Source organism: Aythya ferina (assembly GCF_964211825.1).
Source record: "Aythya ferina genome assembly, chromosome: 1".
In the NCBI taxonomy this organism is placed as follows: Eukaryota; Metazoa; Chordata; class Aves; order Anseriformes; family Anatidae; genus Aythya; species Aythya ferina.
In genome coordinates, this window is record NC_140296.1 from 142,256,163 (window position 1) to 142,273,207 (window position 17,045).

General features: G+C 46.8%; 1 protein-coding gene across 1 annotated transcript in view; it reads left to right on the forward strand.

The window, feature by feature from the left end:
• The window catches only part of CACNA2D4 (calcium voltage-gated channel auxiliary subunit alpha2delta 4), a gene marked incomplete at its 5' end in the record, with an annotated part of 112,334 nt that overhangs the window by 15,213 nt on the left and 80,076 nt on the right, over nucleotides 1-17,045 (forward strand). The window contains 7 exons of the mRNA XM_084498726.1: nucleotides 674-805; nucleotides 1,291-1,351; nucleotides 1,956-2,106; nucleotides 3,624-3,698; nucleotides 4,830-4,919; nucleotides 13,958-14,071; nucleotides 15,100-15,178. Coding sequence (XP_084354852.1) covers nucleotides 674-805; nucleotides 1,291-1,351; nucleotides 1,956-2,106; nucleotides 3,624-3,698; nucleotides 4,830-4,919; nucleotides 13,958-14,071; nucleotides 15,100-15,178 — 702 coding nt within the window. The remainder of the gene's footprint in view (nucleotides 1-673; nucleotides 806-1,290; nucleotides 1,352-1,955; nucleotides 2,107-3,623; nucleotides 3,699-4,829; nucleotides 4,920-13,957; nucleotides 14,072-15,099; nucleotides 15,179-17,045) is intronic.

Here is a 17,045-nt window from a genome sequence, read left to right on the forward strand (position 1 = left end):
CCTACAAGCTCATGCAAGTCTGCAGCTGTATATTGGTTTGGAAGAGACCAGGGGCAAGGGAGGACAGCTCAAGCTTAGTGAAGGAGAGGGCAGACAGAGAAAAAACATGAGGAAAAGAGGAGAAACAGAAACAGCATGCGAAGCCTAAGGCTCCTCTGTCTTTGGTAATTGCATCACGGGGACTAGCATATATTTAAGCACCATGCAAAGGCTGTTCCACTTAGTGGTGCATCAGGCAGCTGCCTTCCAGCAGTTCAGACCTGCCTGCATGGTGCACCAGCTGTACTCGGTGCTTGCTGGTCATCCTGAGGCTCTCAGAGCCTTCTTCCACCTGGATGTAAGAGTATCAGGCATAATGATGTGCAGCCAAGCTGGGAACACATGTAGCCACCAGGGGTGACCTGCCCTCCAAGGCCTACTTGAGCCATGCGTTCAGTTGCCTCCACAGCTTCTGGAAAGCTGCTGCTGAGAGGACAGGAGTCACTGTGAAGGGAGGGACTATGATGAAGGGACGCACCCTTGTGCAGGACAGGAGGAAACACCTCCACAGATGGCTGTACTCCTGCCTGGGCTTTCTTTGTTCGTGTTCCCCTCACCATCCTAGAGGGGTTTGGGGGGGTGTCTTCCCCTCTTTTGCATTTTTTTTTCCATTTTCTCTCCTTTTTCCCCAAAGACCCCGACATCCTGAATGGCGTTTATATGTCAGAAGCCTTGAACCCTATTTTTGTGGACAACTTTGAAAGGGATCCCACGCTGACCTGGCAGTACTTCGGCAGCTCCACGGGCTTCTTCAGGCTCTACCCAGGTAAGAGAGCAGCCAGCAACCTCGCTCCTTCAGCGCCAAGCAGGACAGGGGCTGAGCTGTGCCAAAGCCTGAACTGGGAAGCCTGGGGATCCTCCACAGCTGCAGCATGGCCTGGTATGGCCTGGTGGCTCCTCCATCAGATGGCTGAGTGCCCTAGCTCTGTGACCTGCTGCGTGCTGTGGAAGGGAACACGGGGCACATCCCTCTCCCTGCATCGGCCTCCTTATGCTCTCAGATGTCCTTAGGGAGAGAAAAAACTGGGTGAACTACAGAATGGTTATAGTAAATTCAACTGCTCCCCCAAACTCTACCAGATTGTACTGAGACACCAGCCAGCACTGAGGTGTATTCTTTAACAGAAATTTAATAAAGCTTGCTGAGAACTGTCAACAGCCATGCAGCTCTGCTTGTGCTTTGAATACATCAGCAGGGAGCTGATGCCTACTTGTGCACGTGCTGATTGCTCCCTTTGCTGCTCCCCTCAGGAATAAAGTGGCTACCAGATGAGAACGGGGTCATCTCCTTCGACTGCAGGAATCGCGGCTGGTAAGCATACTGGAGGGACGTGGCCAAAGCACCCGTCTGTCTTTCCCTCTCCCTCTTCTCTAAGGTGACACTTGGCAAGCTGCTAACCAGCAGTCACTGCCCCAGGCTGCTCCTGTGCCAGAACAGGGGTACATAAGCAAAGGCAATACCCAGTTAGCAAACCTGCCTTGCCACCGGCCAGTGCCAGCTTTCCATAAGGCGTCTGATGTGCCACATGGACAACACCACCTGTGCGTCCTCCCCCTGCCCTATCCGCCTGAATTCTGCAGCCAGAGGGATGGGGCTGTTCAAACAGAAATTCAGGGCTTTTGTTCAGTCTGTTCTGCATGGCTAAATGATGCGTTAACAATCGTCACTCTTGGCTGATCCTTGAAGCATGTCTGCAGCTGTCCCAGCTCTTGTCCATGTGGGAAGAGCGAGGCTGGGGCCAGCAGGAGAGGCAGGTGGGTGGGAAGGACCCCATCGAGTGCCCAGCTGGACCCTGTGGGACAGCTGTGCTCATGGCATGTGTTATGCTGGGGCTTGCATCATGTTACAGCAGTACACCCAGAGATCCTCCTCATCATATGCTCACCGTGCTTCCTCGCATTCCTCTTTTATAAAGGTACATCCAAGCAGCCACCTCTCCCAAGGACATTGTCATCATTGTGGACGTCAGTGGGAGCATGAAGGGCCTGCGGATGACCATTGCCAAACACACCATCGTCACCATTTTAGATACTCTGGGGGAAAACGATTTTGTGAACATTATTGCAGTGAGTATGTCCTATTCCCAGTGCAGAGCTGTCTTCCTTGTGCCTCATATCGATCCCTCAGTCCACTTAGCAAGCTGCAGACATTAAGGTGGAATGACAATGCATAATACCTATGTTGGATGGGGGATTAAAACCAATTACCCCTTGGAAGTCAGCTTTGTGTGGTCAGCAGGGTGACTGTCAAGTCATCTCACCCCCTGTGGAAGGTGTCAGCTGCATCTTTTGGCTTGCTTAGGCATGTGACTGCAGCAGATAACAAAGTGCTGTAGAGAGACATCTGAGCTAACAGGAACCTGAGCTTATAAATTCACCTAGCAGAGAATACCAGAACACTGTCCTTGGGTCCAGCAATCCTCAGGATAATATTTCGAGGCTAGAAAATCACTGCCATATGACTTTTTGTGCCCCAGCACCCTATAACGCTGCAATCCAGTTCAGTCAGACCACAAAGGTCTTGGGTCAGGGTCTTGGTGTTACTCTCTCCCTTTTCACAACCCTTCCAGGATGAGGATGGGTTGGTTGCCCATGCAGAACTAGCACCACTGACCACAGAAAGCAAAACTTTCCTGCGTGTATGCTGGCCTCCTTAAAACGAATTCTTGTACCACCTCTTTCTCAGGCCCTTCCATATAAGTTTGCCAGGGCACAATCACCAAGATACAAAGCTTATTTTTCCTTCATAGTTTTCCAGTGTGTGAGATGGTCAGAAATTCTAGCGGTGAAAGCTCTGGCTTCATATGTCTGGATGATTGGAGGAGTGAACTGGGTTGGCAGAGAAAGGAAGGGAAGTCATTAAGGAGATGTAAAACTGTTTTTTAAAAAAAAAAATAAAATCACAGAAAGATCAGGCAAGCAATATACACTGTGTTCTTACACCAAGAACCTTCTGGCTTAGGCATGTTATAGCCCGACCTAAGCTCCTATTGATCAGCTGAGCCTCGGTAACCATCTGTACCCTCTTAGCCCATGGCAAAACACGTTCCTCTGAACCTTAGAGGAAAAGGTTTGCAATGACATCTCTTACCTCAGGTACATATCAGGCTGGAAGCATACACACCACTGATTATCACAGTTCAGTGGATGTGGGGTAACTCAATATGTTATTATTCAGCTGCGTGCCAGAGGCATCAGATATCAGGCTACAAAACCTTTTACAACGTTCAGCTGATGACCAGGGATTCAAAGTCTCCAGAAGTCAAAAAAATATGTGCAAACTGTATAAGAAACAAGGCTAGGGGCACAAGCTTGTAGAGTGTGGAGATTTCTGGAGTGCCTGAATGGAAAAAAATAATTTTGTATGTGTGGAAGTAAGTAAATGCTATAATTAACACAATACTTAAACAAATATGGGATGTATCAAAAATATAATTTGCCATGATCACTACAAACAATTCTAATGGGAAACATCTATAAAAATCATTACGCTTGATACTGTTCTTAATGTCCACCTAGGACATGAACCCACTTTGTGAATTTTTTCCCATTACAACACCTTTCTTTTCATTTTGTATTTGCAGTACAATGATTACGTTCATTTTATTGAACCCTGTTTTAAGGGTATCCTGGTGCAAGCAGACAGAGATAACAGAGAGGTGAGTACCAGGCTCCTGTTGATGTGTCCAGTCTGCTCCCTTAACATGATAAATATGTGGGTTTAAGATGCTGCAACATGAAACCCTAGGGACAAGAAACAGCTGTCTCCTAGAGGCACATGGGTCTGTTTTTCAGAAACAAGCACCAGTTCAGTCATGTGCTGGCTCCTTGGTTCATCTTTGGTTACACAATGCTGCCAGGACACAAGGCTTAGCTGGTGGCTATGTGCTGCACCATTGCTGGTCGAGCATGAGTGGACCAGGCTCAGTGCACAGAGGGCAAAGGCTCTCCACCTTTGAAACCCTGCATCCTCAGCCTTCTCCCAGTGAATGTCTTCTCAGCCCGGCCTGACCCTTCTCCAGGGCATGTTTCCAGCAAACAGCCTCTGATTAGGGGGCTTTGCTGCTCTGGCCCAGCAGGGTTCAGCAGCTGCAGTCCAGAGGCGGTCAGCCTGCATCTGACTGCTCCACCACCCTCTGGGCCAAACAGTATTTTAAGCTCTTCCTACTGTTTCTTCATTCATTGTCCTCTTTGTATTAATACCACAGAGGTAACGTGTCCCTCCACATCTTCAACAGCCAGCTTTTTCTCCAAATTTCTTTCCCAGCCTAGCTCTGGGTGATGGAGCGTGACTCCAGAGGTGACATCTCCTGCAGTGTCTCCCAAAGGAACCCCAAACCTTTTGGACACCGTCATTCTTGTGGAGTATGCTGTGTTCTGCAACCAGACCAAAGCCACTTAAAATTTGGGTGCTTGTTTTTCTCTTTCCCCATCCTGTTGCTCTCACATACACAAGAATGTTTATTTGTTTGTTTGTTTATTTGTTTGTTTGTTTTTCCTGAAGGGGTGTAAAAGGGAAAGTGTGTTTTCTAATAGTTTTGTCCCTTGCATGATATTTCATGGACCAGTAATGGTTCACTGCCCACAGGCTGAGAAATGCAGTCCTGTGGCTGTGTGCAACACGATGGCACTGCCTAGAGAGCAGCCGCTTGACCTTTCCCCACCTTGATCCATCGGGACCATGCAGGATGGCAGCCCACATATCGGGCTCTCCAGGTCACCCTTTCTCCCCCCTCCAAGGACAATCCCTGCCTGCAGCTCACTGCTGCCTTTCTGTCTTCTCGCTACAGCACTTCAAGCAGCTGGTGGACGAACTGCAGGCAAAAGGAGTGGGGACGGTGAACAAGGCCTTGACGGAGTCCTTCAAAATCCTGCGGGAGGTAAGAGGCTCAGTGCCAACACTCACATTGGGCACATCTGTCCCTGCCCACCCCTGCTTTCCCCCTTTTGGCTTAGCACAGCCACAGGAGGGACATGAGTGGTATTCATGGGTCTCAAAGCTGTGGCAAACAGTGTGCAAGAGTGACCAGGCATCAAGGAGGTGTTGGCTTGTGGGTGATGCCCTGGAGCTGCTGAACCTGCCCAGTCTGGCAGAGCTTCTGGGTGTGGGGACCCCATCAATGGGTGCCACTGTGGCGGTCCCATCCAGCCCCAAGCAATCAGCCCCTCCTCACCATCACTGTTGTAATGTGCCACCTTGTCATGGGCTGGGAGCATCTTGGCTCTGGTAAGATTTGAAAATAATTAATTGCTTTATGTGAACAGTTTTAACTTCTGCCTGGAGGTAGATATGTGACTTAGCTCCGTTTCTGAAGGAATTATTAAAAAAAAAAAAAAAAAAAGGTCCAAGAGCTGCTGGATGCCCCAACCTCCTCAATGACCCGTCTGTAGTGGTGTAGGTGTAAAGATGCCCATGCCTTGGATGCTGGGAAAAATGTGTGTGTGGTACAATGCTAGTGGCTGTAATGACTCGGATGGTGTTAGAGGTGCTGTAATAGAGGACTTGGCATCCTGGGAAAGTTTCTCCACTTTCACTCGTTGTACAGACTATAAGTTTAATTGACAATAGTGATGGTGTTCCAAATCTATGCTAGTGCAAGCATGATCAGAGTTGAACCCAGCAGTGGTGGTGGCTGAGCTGACTCATCAGTGGTAAGAGAAGCATAATGGATTTAATGGCAACCTGAGAAGAGTAATGTAGCATTGTCACTGCAGTCATAGGGTGTTGGCTTGCATAGCAGTAATGGTTTGACATCTTTTGGGGAAGATAATTGCTTAGATGACCACAGAATTTCTGCTAGATTAATCTAAATGTATCCTTGCATTTTATGGCACAATTAATTTTATCTTAGAAACCAAAGATGCAGAGCCTATGTGGGTCTGAGTGGTATAAGTCAGAATATTAAAACAGTTGTTCCACCAGAGGAAAACTGGTTTCTTAATGTCTAACATGTCACTGGTTATGTAGAGTGACAACAGATTAAAGAAGCTTAATGCAGCTCTACTGCTGGCTCTCTCAACCAGCACAGCTGTGAAGATCTCAGTGGAGAAGGATGGAGCATAGCCCCAAAGGAAGCCACTTGTCTCAGCTGAAACAGCAACTGGTACAGGCACTGCTCTGGTCCCAGTAATGAAGAGACTTCACGCCTCCTTCCTGTCCTGCATGGCTCACCCACTAGAGCAGGCAATCCTCAAGCCTGCAGAAGGCAGAACCGTTACAAAACCTGGAACAATCTGAGCCAGGCGTGCCCCTGGGAAGTAGAAAGTACATGCAGGGAAAGCTGAGACTGAGAAAAAACAGTCCTCTTTTGACATAGCTGGCACAAAAATACTCCAGAGAGAATGGTGTCTGTGCAGCTCCATGGATCAACATAATTCCATGGTGGTAACAGACAAGAAACTTGCTGGCAGGTAGAGAAAAATTTCTTCTCTATTCAGCATCAAAAATGCACTCAACAGCTTAGGTAGCCATCACTTATGTTGATCCTTGTTGATTCTTCCTCAGCTAATGAGGTCAAAATTTCTCTTAGACAGAACCAATAGTGATTAAAAACAAACAAGCAAAAACAAACAAACAAACATCATCTGATGTCATTTACTCAGAAGGTGAGGTGCTGTCTCTCGTTATGACCTCAGGAATTAAAGTGACTAAAGAATTTGGCACTGTCGTGCAGGCAGGACTGCAGAAGCTCCTAGGCAAGCAGAAGGATGCTGTTGCCCATTTTGTGGCAGCATGAATGTCCATGAAATAGGGGTTCTGCTGAATTTGTTGTCAAAGAAAGGTGTGAAAGAGAGCTATGCATCTCCGCTGCCCAGCTTTCCTTTCCCAGCAACGCTGGTTGCAGCTTTCTCAGTGTGACAGAAGGGAGCTCATTCAGTAGACTCTGGTTGCCTCCTCTTTAGCAAACAGGGGGTTAAATCCACAGCCACAGAAGCCATCAGCTGGGAGCCTCATCTGCAACCAGCTGTGGAAGAGCTGCACATGCAGCAGAAGGTCTGCAGGACCTCCTGCAGCCACTTTCAGCTTCATCCCAGGATTTCTGTCTGCCTTAATAACATCCAGAAGAGGCAGAGACCATGTCTCAGTGCACACACAGCAGTCCCAGAGGCAGTGTGCATGGAGGATGCCAGGGTAGAAGCTCCCCTGCTGTCCTGCAGCATTCTTCACATACTGTGGGTGTCCCAGTAAGGGCTCATCACAGAGGGCTGGGGCACCCCAGGCTCTGCCAGCACCACAGCTGGCCTTTTTGAGGCAGAAGGGCACCCTTTGCAAGTGTGTGCATGCTTTAAGGACTCTCTGGAACCTTCCCCTAGAGCCTGTTAGATCCCTATCAGCAATAGGGGAGAAAAAGGGGTTGCATCAGCGTGTCCTGAAACAACCCCGTGATCCTGCTGCAGCCATGCAGGTAAGGCCTACAGCAGTGGGGCTGGAGGGCAGTGGGGAAGAAGGAATCAGCCACCCCCTTCCCATCAGACAAAATTCACATTCTCAGCCTGTAGTCGTAGCTGCTCCTCACAGACTCTCCTGTTGCTGTTCACGGGAGCGTACGCAAGCGAATGAAAATTGCTACATCACACTGATGAAACAGGCTTTGCTGATTACAACAGACAACCAGTAATAATATCTGTAATGAAAGTGACTGCAAAATTTCCCTGGTAATTTTCCTTAGCCCAATTGCTCGTAGAATTAATAGCCCAGCAGAGACCTATTCAGCGAGGGATGAGCAGCAGAGAGGGGCTGACGAAGAGTGCGACCTCTTGCCGTCTTTGTTTTCCTCCATTATGCCCCAGGGTAGGCAGGGTGTATTTTAATCTCTGACGCAATCTGCACGACAGCTCCAGGAGCACAGCTAGCCAGAGCTTCCCCTGCCTCTCTGCCATGCTCTGTCAGCCACTGGCATTCTGTTTCAGTTCAGTCACACACCGAGTAGTTCCGATGAAATATGCATCGCAGGGCAACGATGGCGCTGAGCACACATTTGCAGAGCATTTCCAAATTCTCGAGTGCCAAGTGCAGTCTCTCAAGCTTTTTAGTTTATCAAGTTTTAGTCTATCTCGCTGCTGCCTTCTCTTCTTTGTTCCCACATGCTGGGCATGTCTTGTCCTCTCACTCTTTTCTGGCAGGATTTATACCGCTTTGTTCTGGCCACTGCTCTGCTCCACCTCCCCTCAAACATCGTGCTCCCAACAGCACTGAGTGCTGCAGCTGAGAGCTATCAAGTGCTAAGCGGAGCAGAATAATTACTTTCCTTGTCTAACGCTCCACAGTACTCTTAATACAACAGAAGACAACAGTTACCTCTCTTCAGACACTGTCACATTGTTAATTCATGTCCAGCTGATCTGCCTCTGTGGTATTCCTCTCCAGCCAGTGCTCACCCTCCTCTTCCTTATTTCAGCCTCAGATTATTTTTTCCAATGCAAACAAATTGTAAATATATTTCTATATTTTTATAGACATGCCATATATACAAGTATGTACATATATACCTATGCAAACACACCCCTAATTCTAGGTGGGAGTCATACATATGTTCATATATTCATTTTATATGAACTTAGGGTAAGGCAGTACAGAATCTGTGACTCTCATGGGTCCTCCTTCCTCAGGATGCACTCAGTAAGCAGGTGATTTGAAAGATGATGTTTTTCTGACCCCACGGAGGAAAAGAAACCCCAGGTTCTGCTCTCTTAAGCCACCATGGAATGATTTCTGCTTTCAACACCAGGTTGTTTTAATGGTACTTTGACTTGTTGCTGCACTCAGATGTGGCATAAATTATGAGGTTAGTAATGACTAGGGCAATCCAAAATAGCTATAAGTGAAAAAAAAAAAAAAAAAAAAAAAGTGAAACTGTTAATAAACTGGCTTTTGGTGAGATGTAAGGATTTGCATAACATGAGCAGAACTGATGTCATAGAAAGAATAAACCTGTCCAATGTAAGAAATCACAGGAGTTTTTATCCTCTTATGCCCAGCCTGTGTGGGACATTCCTTCTGTGCACTCAGAGAGGACAGTCTCAGCCATTCTTCTAGCACTGCATAGATGCTACAGGAGAGTTTACCCATCTAGTTTATTCCCTTCTTGCAAAATGTGCTTTCTGTTGATTTGTTGTTGTCCTTTGGGATCTCATAGAGTCCCAGTCAAGTCTCAGCCCACAAGACAAGTAGTACAGCAACTCCTGCCATTCTTTTCCCTTCCTGCTGAGCACAGATTATCTGAATGCTTTCAATTAACTTTCTTTAACCCTACTAGTTTGTGATCCTGCATGTAATCCTTTCTTTTCTTTGTTTCTTATCATTTCAGGCTGTACCCAGCCACTACAGTATTGTCCTTTTGATGAGGAAGCATGGAGGCTATAAAGCATCTCTGCCTGGCAGTTTCCCTGTGCTTTTTTATCATCTCCCGATGTGCTCTTTTTACCCACTTTATTGCTTTTTATCTGAGCATTTATAAGTCTTTTCTTGATTCCACTGACATCTTTCTGGACATGGATTCTGCAGCATATTTATCAGGATATGGAAAGTGCAGAATTTCCTACAGATCAACTCATGCCTTTTTGCTTAAAGTCATTTCTAATTTCTTCTTCAATGTTTTTCTATTTCTTTCTCTACTGCTAACTTTCTCATGAGGTTGGTTAGGTTGGAAGGGACTTTAAAGATCATCTAGTTCTACCCCCTCCCTGCTGTGGGCAGGGATGCCACCCACTAGATCAGGTTGCCCAAGGGCCTTGTCCAACCTGGCCTTGAACACCTCCAGAGATGAAGCATCCACAGCTTCTCTGGGAACATGTTTCAGTGCCTCTCCACCCTCTGCGTGAAGCATTTCCTCCTAACCTCTAATCTAAATCTCCCCTCTTTTAGTTTAAAACCATTCCCCCTTGTCCTGTCATTGCTTGCCTGAGCAAAAAGTTGCTCTCCATCTTTTTTATAAGCATCCTCTAAGGACTGAATAGCTGCAATGAGGTCTCCCCAAAGCCTTCTCTTCTCCAGCCTGAACAACCCCAACTCCTCAGCCTGTCTTCACATGAGAGGTGCTCCAGCCCTCTGGTCGTCTTCGTGGCCTCCTCTAGACCCACTCCAATAGCCCCACATCCTTCTTGTGCCCCCAAACCTGGATGCAGCACTACAGGTGGGGCCTCACAAGGGCAGAGCAGAGGGGCACAATCACCTCCCTCCCCTGCTGGCCATCCCTCTGTTGATGCAGCCCAGGATGCAGTTGGCCTTCTGGGCTGCAAGCACGTTCTGCTGGCTCATATCAAGCTTTTTGTCCACCAGAAACTCCAAGTCCTTTTCTGCAGGGCTGCTTTCAATGAGTTCTCCACTCAGTCTTTACTCATGTTTGGATTGCCCTGACCCAGATGCAGCACCTTGCCCTTGGCCTTGTTGAACCTCATTAGGTTCATGTGAGCCCACTTCTCAAGCTTGTCCAGGTCCCTTTGGATGACATCCCTTTCTTCTGGTGTATCGACTGCACCACTCAGCTTGGTGTCACCTTCAAACTTGCTGAGGGTGCACTCGATCCTACTGTCAATGTTGTTGATAAAGATATTAAACGGTACCAGTCCCAGGACAGACCCGAGGTACACCACTCATCACCAGCCTCCACCTGGACATAGAGACATTGACCACCACCCTCTGGGTGTGTGCTTCAAGCCAATTCCTTATCTACTGAATGGTCCACCCTTCAAATCCATCTCCAATTTGGAGATCAAGATGTCATGTGGGACTGTGTCAAAGGCCTTTCAGAAGTCCAGGTGGATGACATTGGTCAGTCTTCCCTTGTCACTCCATCACAGAAGGCCACCAGATTGGTCAGGCAGGATTTGCCCTTGGTGAAGCCGTGATGGCTGACTTGGATCACCTCTTTGTCTTGCATGTGCTTAGACATCACTTCCAGGACGATCTGTTCCAAGATCTTTCCAGGCACAGAGGTGAGGCTCACTGGTCTGTAGTTCCCCGGGTCCTCCTTTCTATCCTTTTTAAAAATGGGAATGATGTTTCCCTTTTTCCAGTCATCAGAGACTTCACCCAACAGCCAGGACTTTTCAGATATGATGGAGAGAGGCTTGGCAACTCCATCAGCCCGTTCCCTCAGGACTGTGACAGATACGGGGTGCGTATATACCAGAGCTATGCTGATGTTTGTATCTCTCCACCGTTGCTTTTGCCAGGCTAAAGCTGCAATGTAAATGGCAATGAGCAAAACAGGGAGTACAAGAGACTGTGACCCTGAATGAATTAGATCATGTCTGTTACTCCTGGCAACACGACTGAAGCTATACAGGGGAATACGCAGCTCCCTGCCTCCTTCGCCAACCGCAGCTCTAGCCCACACCTCTTCAGACATCTGGTCTGTAGGCATCTTGTTCCTCACCGTGCTCTTCTTTCACGCTCCTGAGACTTCAATCAGAGCAGAGAATTATGCTCAGAGCTTCATGTGAGTGCTGCCAGATCATTTGCTACAGCTGCAGCCAGCCACAAAAGGACCTAAAAATCAGGGATTACCTCTTGTTCATTTGTTTTCTCAATCTGTCTTTTTAATCTCTATTTCTATGACACTGATGATCTCATTTTCCCTGTTGAAAATATCATCTACTCCTGTAATTAGGAGATTGCTGGTTCTGATACAGCATCTAATTTCCAGTATCTCAGTATTATGAGGTCTAAAGCAAGCTATGTGAAGAGATGTCTTAAGTAGTTTGATAAAATGGTGGGTGACCTTAATTAAGTGTTAATTTAATAATCACCTAAACAAAGCATGTTGTAGATTGCAACAGCCTGTTGTTCATGTTATGAAAACAGCTGGTTTTGTAACTTCAGTGTTTGTGTGTCTGTGATTTGAACCTCATTCTGACAGCACCTCCTGCACCACCATAACTCTGCGCCTCTGTGATGGAAGCTCATGCTAGCTAGGCTGTCCTCTCTGCTAATCTGGACACAGCTGATATGTGCCCTGGAATAGCTCACCCGAGACTCCTTGTCATCTTCCTATCTAGTGGTCTCTAGCACAATCCCACGTGGCTGTCAATAGTTTTTCCCCTTTCCTTTGCACCTAAGGACGCCCTATGCTTGTTCCTGTTCCATACTCCCAGCCTCTGCCTTGGGTCTCCTTGCTGAGCAGGGGACACTTCTGCTCTGGCCCTCCTGGGGTCCCAGCTACCCTGTAGCTGGCACTTGTTTTTGTTTTTGTTTTGTTTTGTTTTGTTTTTCCATGGTACAAGGTGTAGAAACTTTCTATACCACTGGAAATACCAGACTTTGGGGGCTGTATACAGAAAGACATGGAAATGACCACATTGCATCACTCTTCTCTCTCATGATCATCTGTCCTAATTCTGCTACGCAATACAAATAATGGGATTATTATACAACAGGGAAGGATGGGGTCATACCTGTGGTCTAATACTGGTTGTTCAGAAACTGTTGAATCCACGATCATTGGAGTAGAGTAACAAGTACTTCACTGACGATAAGTGTAATGTTGAAGAAGGCAGGACTGCTGACATAAATGGCAGTGGATGGAGACATTGTGGTGACATTAACACTGAACCTGATATTTTATAAAGAGGAATAAACACAGAGGTAATGAAAGGAGTGGTGAAATGACTGAGGAAATTTGGACTTGCAGTAGGCTTCCCGGTATCAATGGTTATGATGTTAATCTGCAGATGAACCACAGTGAACCATATTGGCAATCACACTTGCCTTCTGTCCTAACAGCATTACAAAACCAGGAGAGATTTGTGAATTGAAACCTGAAACACCTAACAAGTCCCAGCTCACACCCTGCATGCTGTTCTGTCCAGTGCTTGCTTTCATTTTATGCAATTGGTCTTGCCACTTGGAAGCCTTTTCCTGATTTATAAGATATGTCTACGCTCTCCCCACAAAATTGCGGCAGTTTGATGTAAACCTGGCCACCCTTCAATTAGTCTCCCATATGCTCTCCATCCCATTTCCTTGTTCACCGAAGCAGTGAGGCTCTGTGCAAGGGAAAGAAGTGCAGGCTGACACAGAGCTAGGTGCCACAGCAAAGTCCTCACTTCTGTTCCTTGATGCCTTCTGCTACCTCCTCTGGTGGCTGCTAATTCAACACCTGTGCTGGTGCTGCATGGGGAGCTCAGATCTCTGCAGCCAGTGTACCCGAGGGCACGAGAGGCACAGGCTCTGTGTTTGGGAGCTGTAGATAAGCAGCAGCCAAAGGCTGTTTTTCCCAGCTAAGGAGACTGCTGCTGGCTTGCGTTTAAGAGCACACCCATTCAACTTCCCCTTGCATCTCTGGAAACAGAGCACTGGTGTTTGCACCAGAGTCCTAGCATACCTCTACCTTAAATGCCACTTATGCAGAGATAACGTCCTCTCTGATTACAGCGTGTGGTCTTTCTGTCGGATACATTCATAACCTACTTCGGTGCTGATGGCAGCAGCCTTCTTTTTTCATGTTTTCCTGCTTTTCTCTGCTCTTTTTGACAGATTGATGGATTTACCCTGAAATAGAGTCTGATTCCCCCCTCCTCTCGCATTTTCTGCCATAAAAAATGACAGTTATTGCTGTCAAATCAGAATGGCAGTGTTTATGGTCAGTCTACAGCCATTTTGCATAAATGAATGTGACTGCGCAAGCTGTGAAGCAGCAGGGAATCAAACCCTTCCTCCACAGCTCTTTTTTCTTATTTTATTTTTGTAAAGCCTCCTGTGTCCACATGTGCTAGGAAGGGCTGTAGAAATAATAATAAAAAAATAATAATATATGCAGCATCGAAACATTGTCCTTTTTCAAGCAGAGCTCTTTCTGAACACAGTATGAGATTTGCAAGAGGAAGTCGGGATCCGGCCCATCATGAATAAATGTGCTGCAGTGACACAGAAGGGGCCTGTGCTGAGATAACTAATGCTCTTCCACTCTGCTTGCAGTTCAGAGACGCCGGTCAAGGAGGCTTGTGTAACCAAGCCATCATGCTGATCACAGACGGAGCCGTGGAGGATTATGAAGCTGTGTTTGAAAAGTACAACTGGCCAGATCGGAAGGTTTGTCTGGGAAGTGACAAATAGAAAGGGCGAGGAAAGATGCTATCCTGCTATGCTGGGAGTAGAAGAGGGTGAGCCAGGATGCTGGGCAGAGCTGAGCATCCAGCACCCGCATGCATCCTGCTGTAAACACAATGAAAAGCAGCCAGGCAGGAGCCTACTGCAGTGATTTTAGTGGTGCTGGGATCACAAATGGGTACCTGTAGGTCAGGGCAGGTTGTTTTTCATACACATCATTTGCCACAGGTGTGGGCAAGCAAAGCATTCTTCTGATAAGTTTATAAAGACTTAACTGAGTATTTTAAAACAAAACCAAAACACTTCTGCAAAGAATTTTAATCCCCTCCAGGACTGTGTGTAATTGGTCCTGTCTGGGAAAGGTTTGGCTATTACCAGTCCTTATGGTGGGCAGGGCAGTGCCACAGAATCTCTCCAGGTACCTTCCAGTCCTATCTGCTTTGAGGTCTGCGGTTACAGGCTTGTATTTACAGAGCAGACTGTGAAAGTGGGATAGACCAGGCTCATCCTAAGCCTTCCTGATTTATTTGTTTACTTCATCCTAGCTAACAGCAATGCACAAAGGGAGAGAAGCAGCCTGCTGAAAGACCAGAGCACAGGGCTGTTGGAGCTGTTTATTTCGGGATTCACTCCTTTGTTGTTGGTCAAACACAAGAAATGGTGAAACTTGCTTTAAATGATTCACGTGGCCAGCTGTTCCCCTGGGTGAAGGATTCCTGTGAGCTATAAACCTCTCTGCATGTGGTTGCTGAGTGCCTGGCAGAGCTGCTATCATAAAATCAAACAGAATTTGCAGTCCTGGCTTATTATGCAGATGATCCCGGGTGCTACTTGGCTTTCTGAGCTTATTGTAATTGGAAATGAAGCTCCAGCCCAGAAAATGCAAAACAAATGGAGCAAGAAGCTTCCATCTCTGCGTGAAGGCAGAGCTCTTGCCCTGCACCACCAGCGCATGGCAGGGTGTCAAATGTGACAGCCTACTGAGGCTACCTTTGCATTCTTGTTCTCAGGTCCGGGTTTTCACTTACCTCATCGGACGGGAAGTCACTTTTGCCCCCAACGTGAAATGGATCGCCTGCAACAACAAAGGTGCGCTATTGGCATCAGCCCCAGTCACTCATGTCACTTGTAGGCCTCAGCCACGGGGCCCTGGGCCCCTCCAAGGCTTCCCCACCATAGCTGGGGCTCATTTCTGCATAGCTTTCCTCAGCTGGAAGATGTCTTAGGGAAAAAGCAGCCCCTGCTAGTCTGCGTGGAGTGTGCCTGTGTCCAACTAACACAAGTCCTTAGTGCTGAGCCACCACATTTTCCTGTCTTGGTGCCAAGGGACACTGTGACTGAGATCCATGCTGGCTGTGGTCCACCTAAGACCCTGTGCTTATTGTGTCCTGGTTGCTGGCTTTTGACAAGCTGTCTAAACCTCTGTCAGCGAGCCTGATGTCTTTTGGCTGAGATGTAAAACAAACATCTTTTTTAAGGGTTTTACAGCATTTTTCACAATGTCTGTGGGTTAACCCCTGTACCCCTGCCAAATTCTTTTTGTGCCAGTGGTTTCACCGAGGTACCAGGACAGCTTGTTAATCCTGCCCCCAAACCAATATCCTCTGTAGCCAGCATGAATAGGAAAGTCCATTCAGAGTAGGTGAATCATCCTTATGCATTTGGGGCCAGTTAGAAAGTCCAGTTAGCCCTATTAGAATCCACAAAGGTGAACGAAGAGGGGGAGAAAAGAGTCTTCCCTGTCTGGGCATGACTTGGCCTTGGTGTATCTGTAGATGGACAGCAACCTGCAATGCTTCCTACGTCAGTATCCTTCTTCAACAGGGAAAGGAAAGGGAGACAGAAGCTGGGGGCTGATTAGCTAGGAGTATTTTCTCTCCATCTCAGCAGTGTCTCCAGCAGACTATGAAAGGCATTGGTACATTTGCTACTGAAAATATGCGACAGACAAGAATTGCTGGCCCGTGTGTACATGAGCTGGGGATGTCCAAGGTTCATCTGTTAGTGCTATGAATCACATGTAACGTTTTTATTTTTTATTAGATGAAACAAAAACTTGGATTTCAGATAGCACATGCAGCTATAATATTAGAGACAGGGATTTCATGGTGCTGTTGTTTCACCATAAAATGTGAGAATGGATTCTCCTTGAGAACAAAAAATATGCTCTTAGCACCTGCATTCTCACTTAGCAAACTTGATCTCCAAGGAAGGCTCACTGATTTTGGCTCTTCTGTTTCAACACATTTTATAGCTCTTGTAGTCCTCATTTTCAAGCACACAAAATGTTTCCACATCACAAGGCTTATCAAATCATGAGTCTTTTCACATGGCAGTGATTTCCTAGTGATAACATCATTTTTCCATGTATCTGGCATACTCAGTGCTACAAGTGCAACCAATCAGATCCATCTGGTGAGAAGCAGGACAAGAGTCCTTGGGATATTGCATTGTTTTAAGGTTTCTTACCAGTTAGGCAGCTATTGTTGACAGTCTTTTGATAACTTGAAGACATTCTTCCATTGTACTCCTTGTTGTACTGTTAACTCTGGAAGAGAAGTTGGACAGGGTAAGCAGGCAGCCTGGTAGAATACTTTGTATATGTTTGGATTTGGGGACCATAGGCAGCCTGGTTAGTGGATATTTTTGCCTAAGACCTAAACCAGCCTTTTACACCTGTGTGTCATGATTGTGATTATATCGAGACTCTGGTCTTGAGCATTGGTCCAGTGTCCTGAGAAGAACAGAGACAGTGTTTTGAAACTCTAGACTTCCCCAGAAAGTTGTATCCACAGAAAAGTGTGGATACAAAGCATATCAGGGCACTTTTTGTAACGTAGACTAAACTGTCTGGGCAGATGCAGGCTTTGGCACCCCATTTTCTGACTTTGCGCAGACACTTATTTATAAATATGGGAGATATGTCAGAAGAGTGACTCACAGCTCTGTTTCTCCA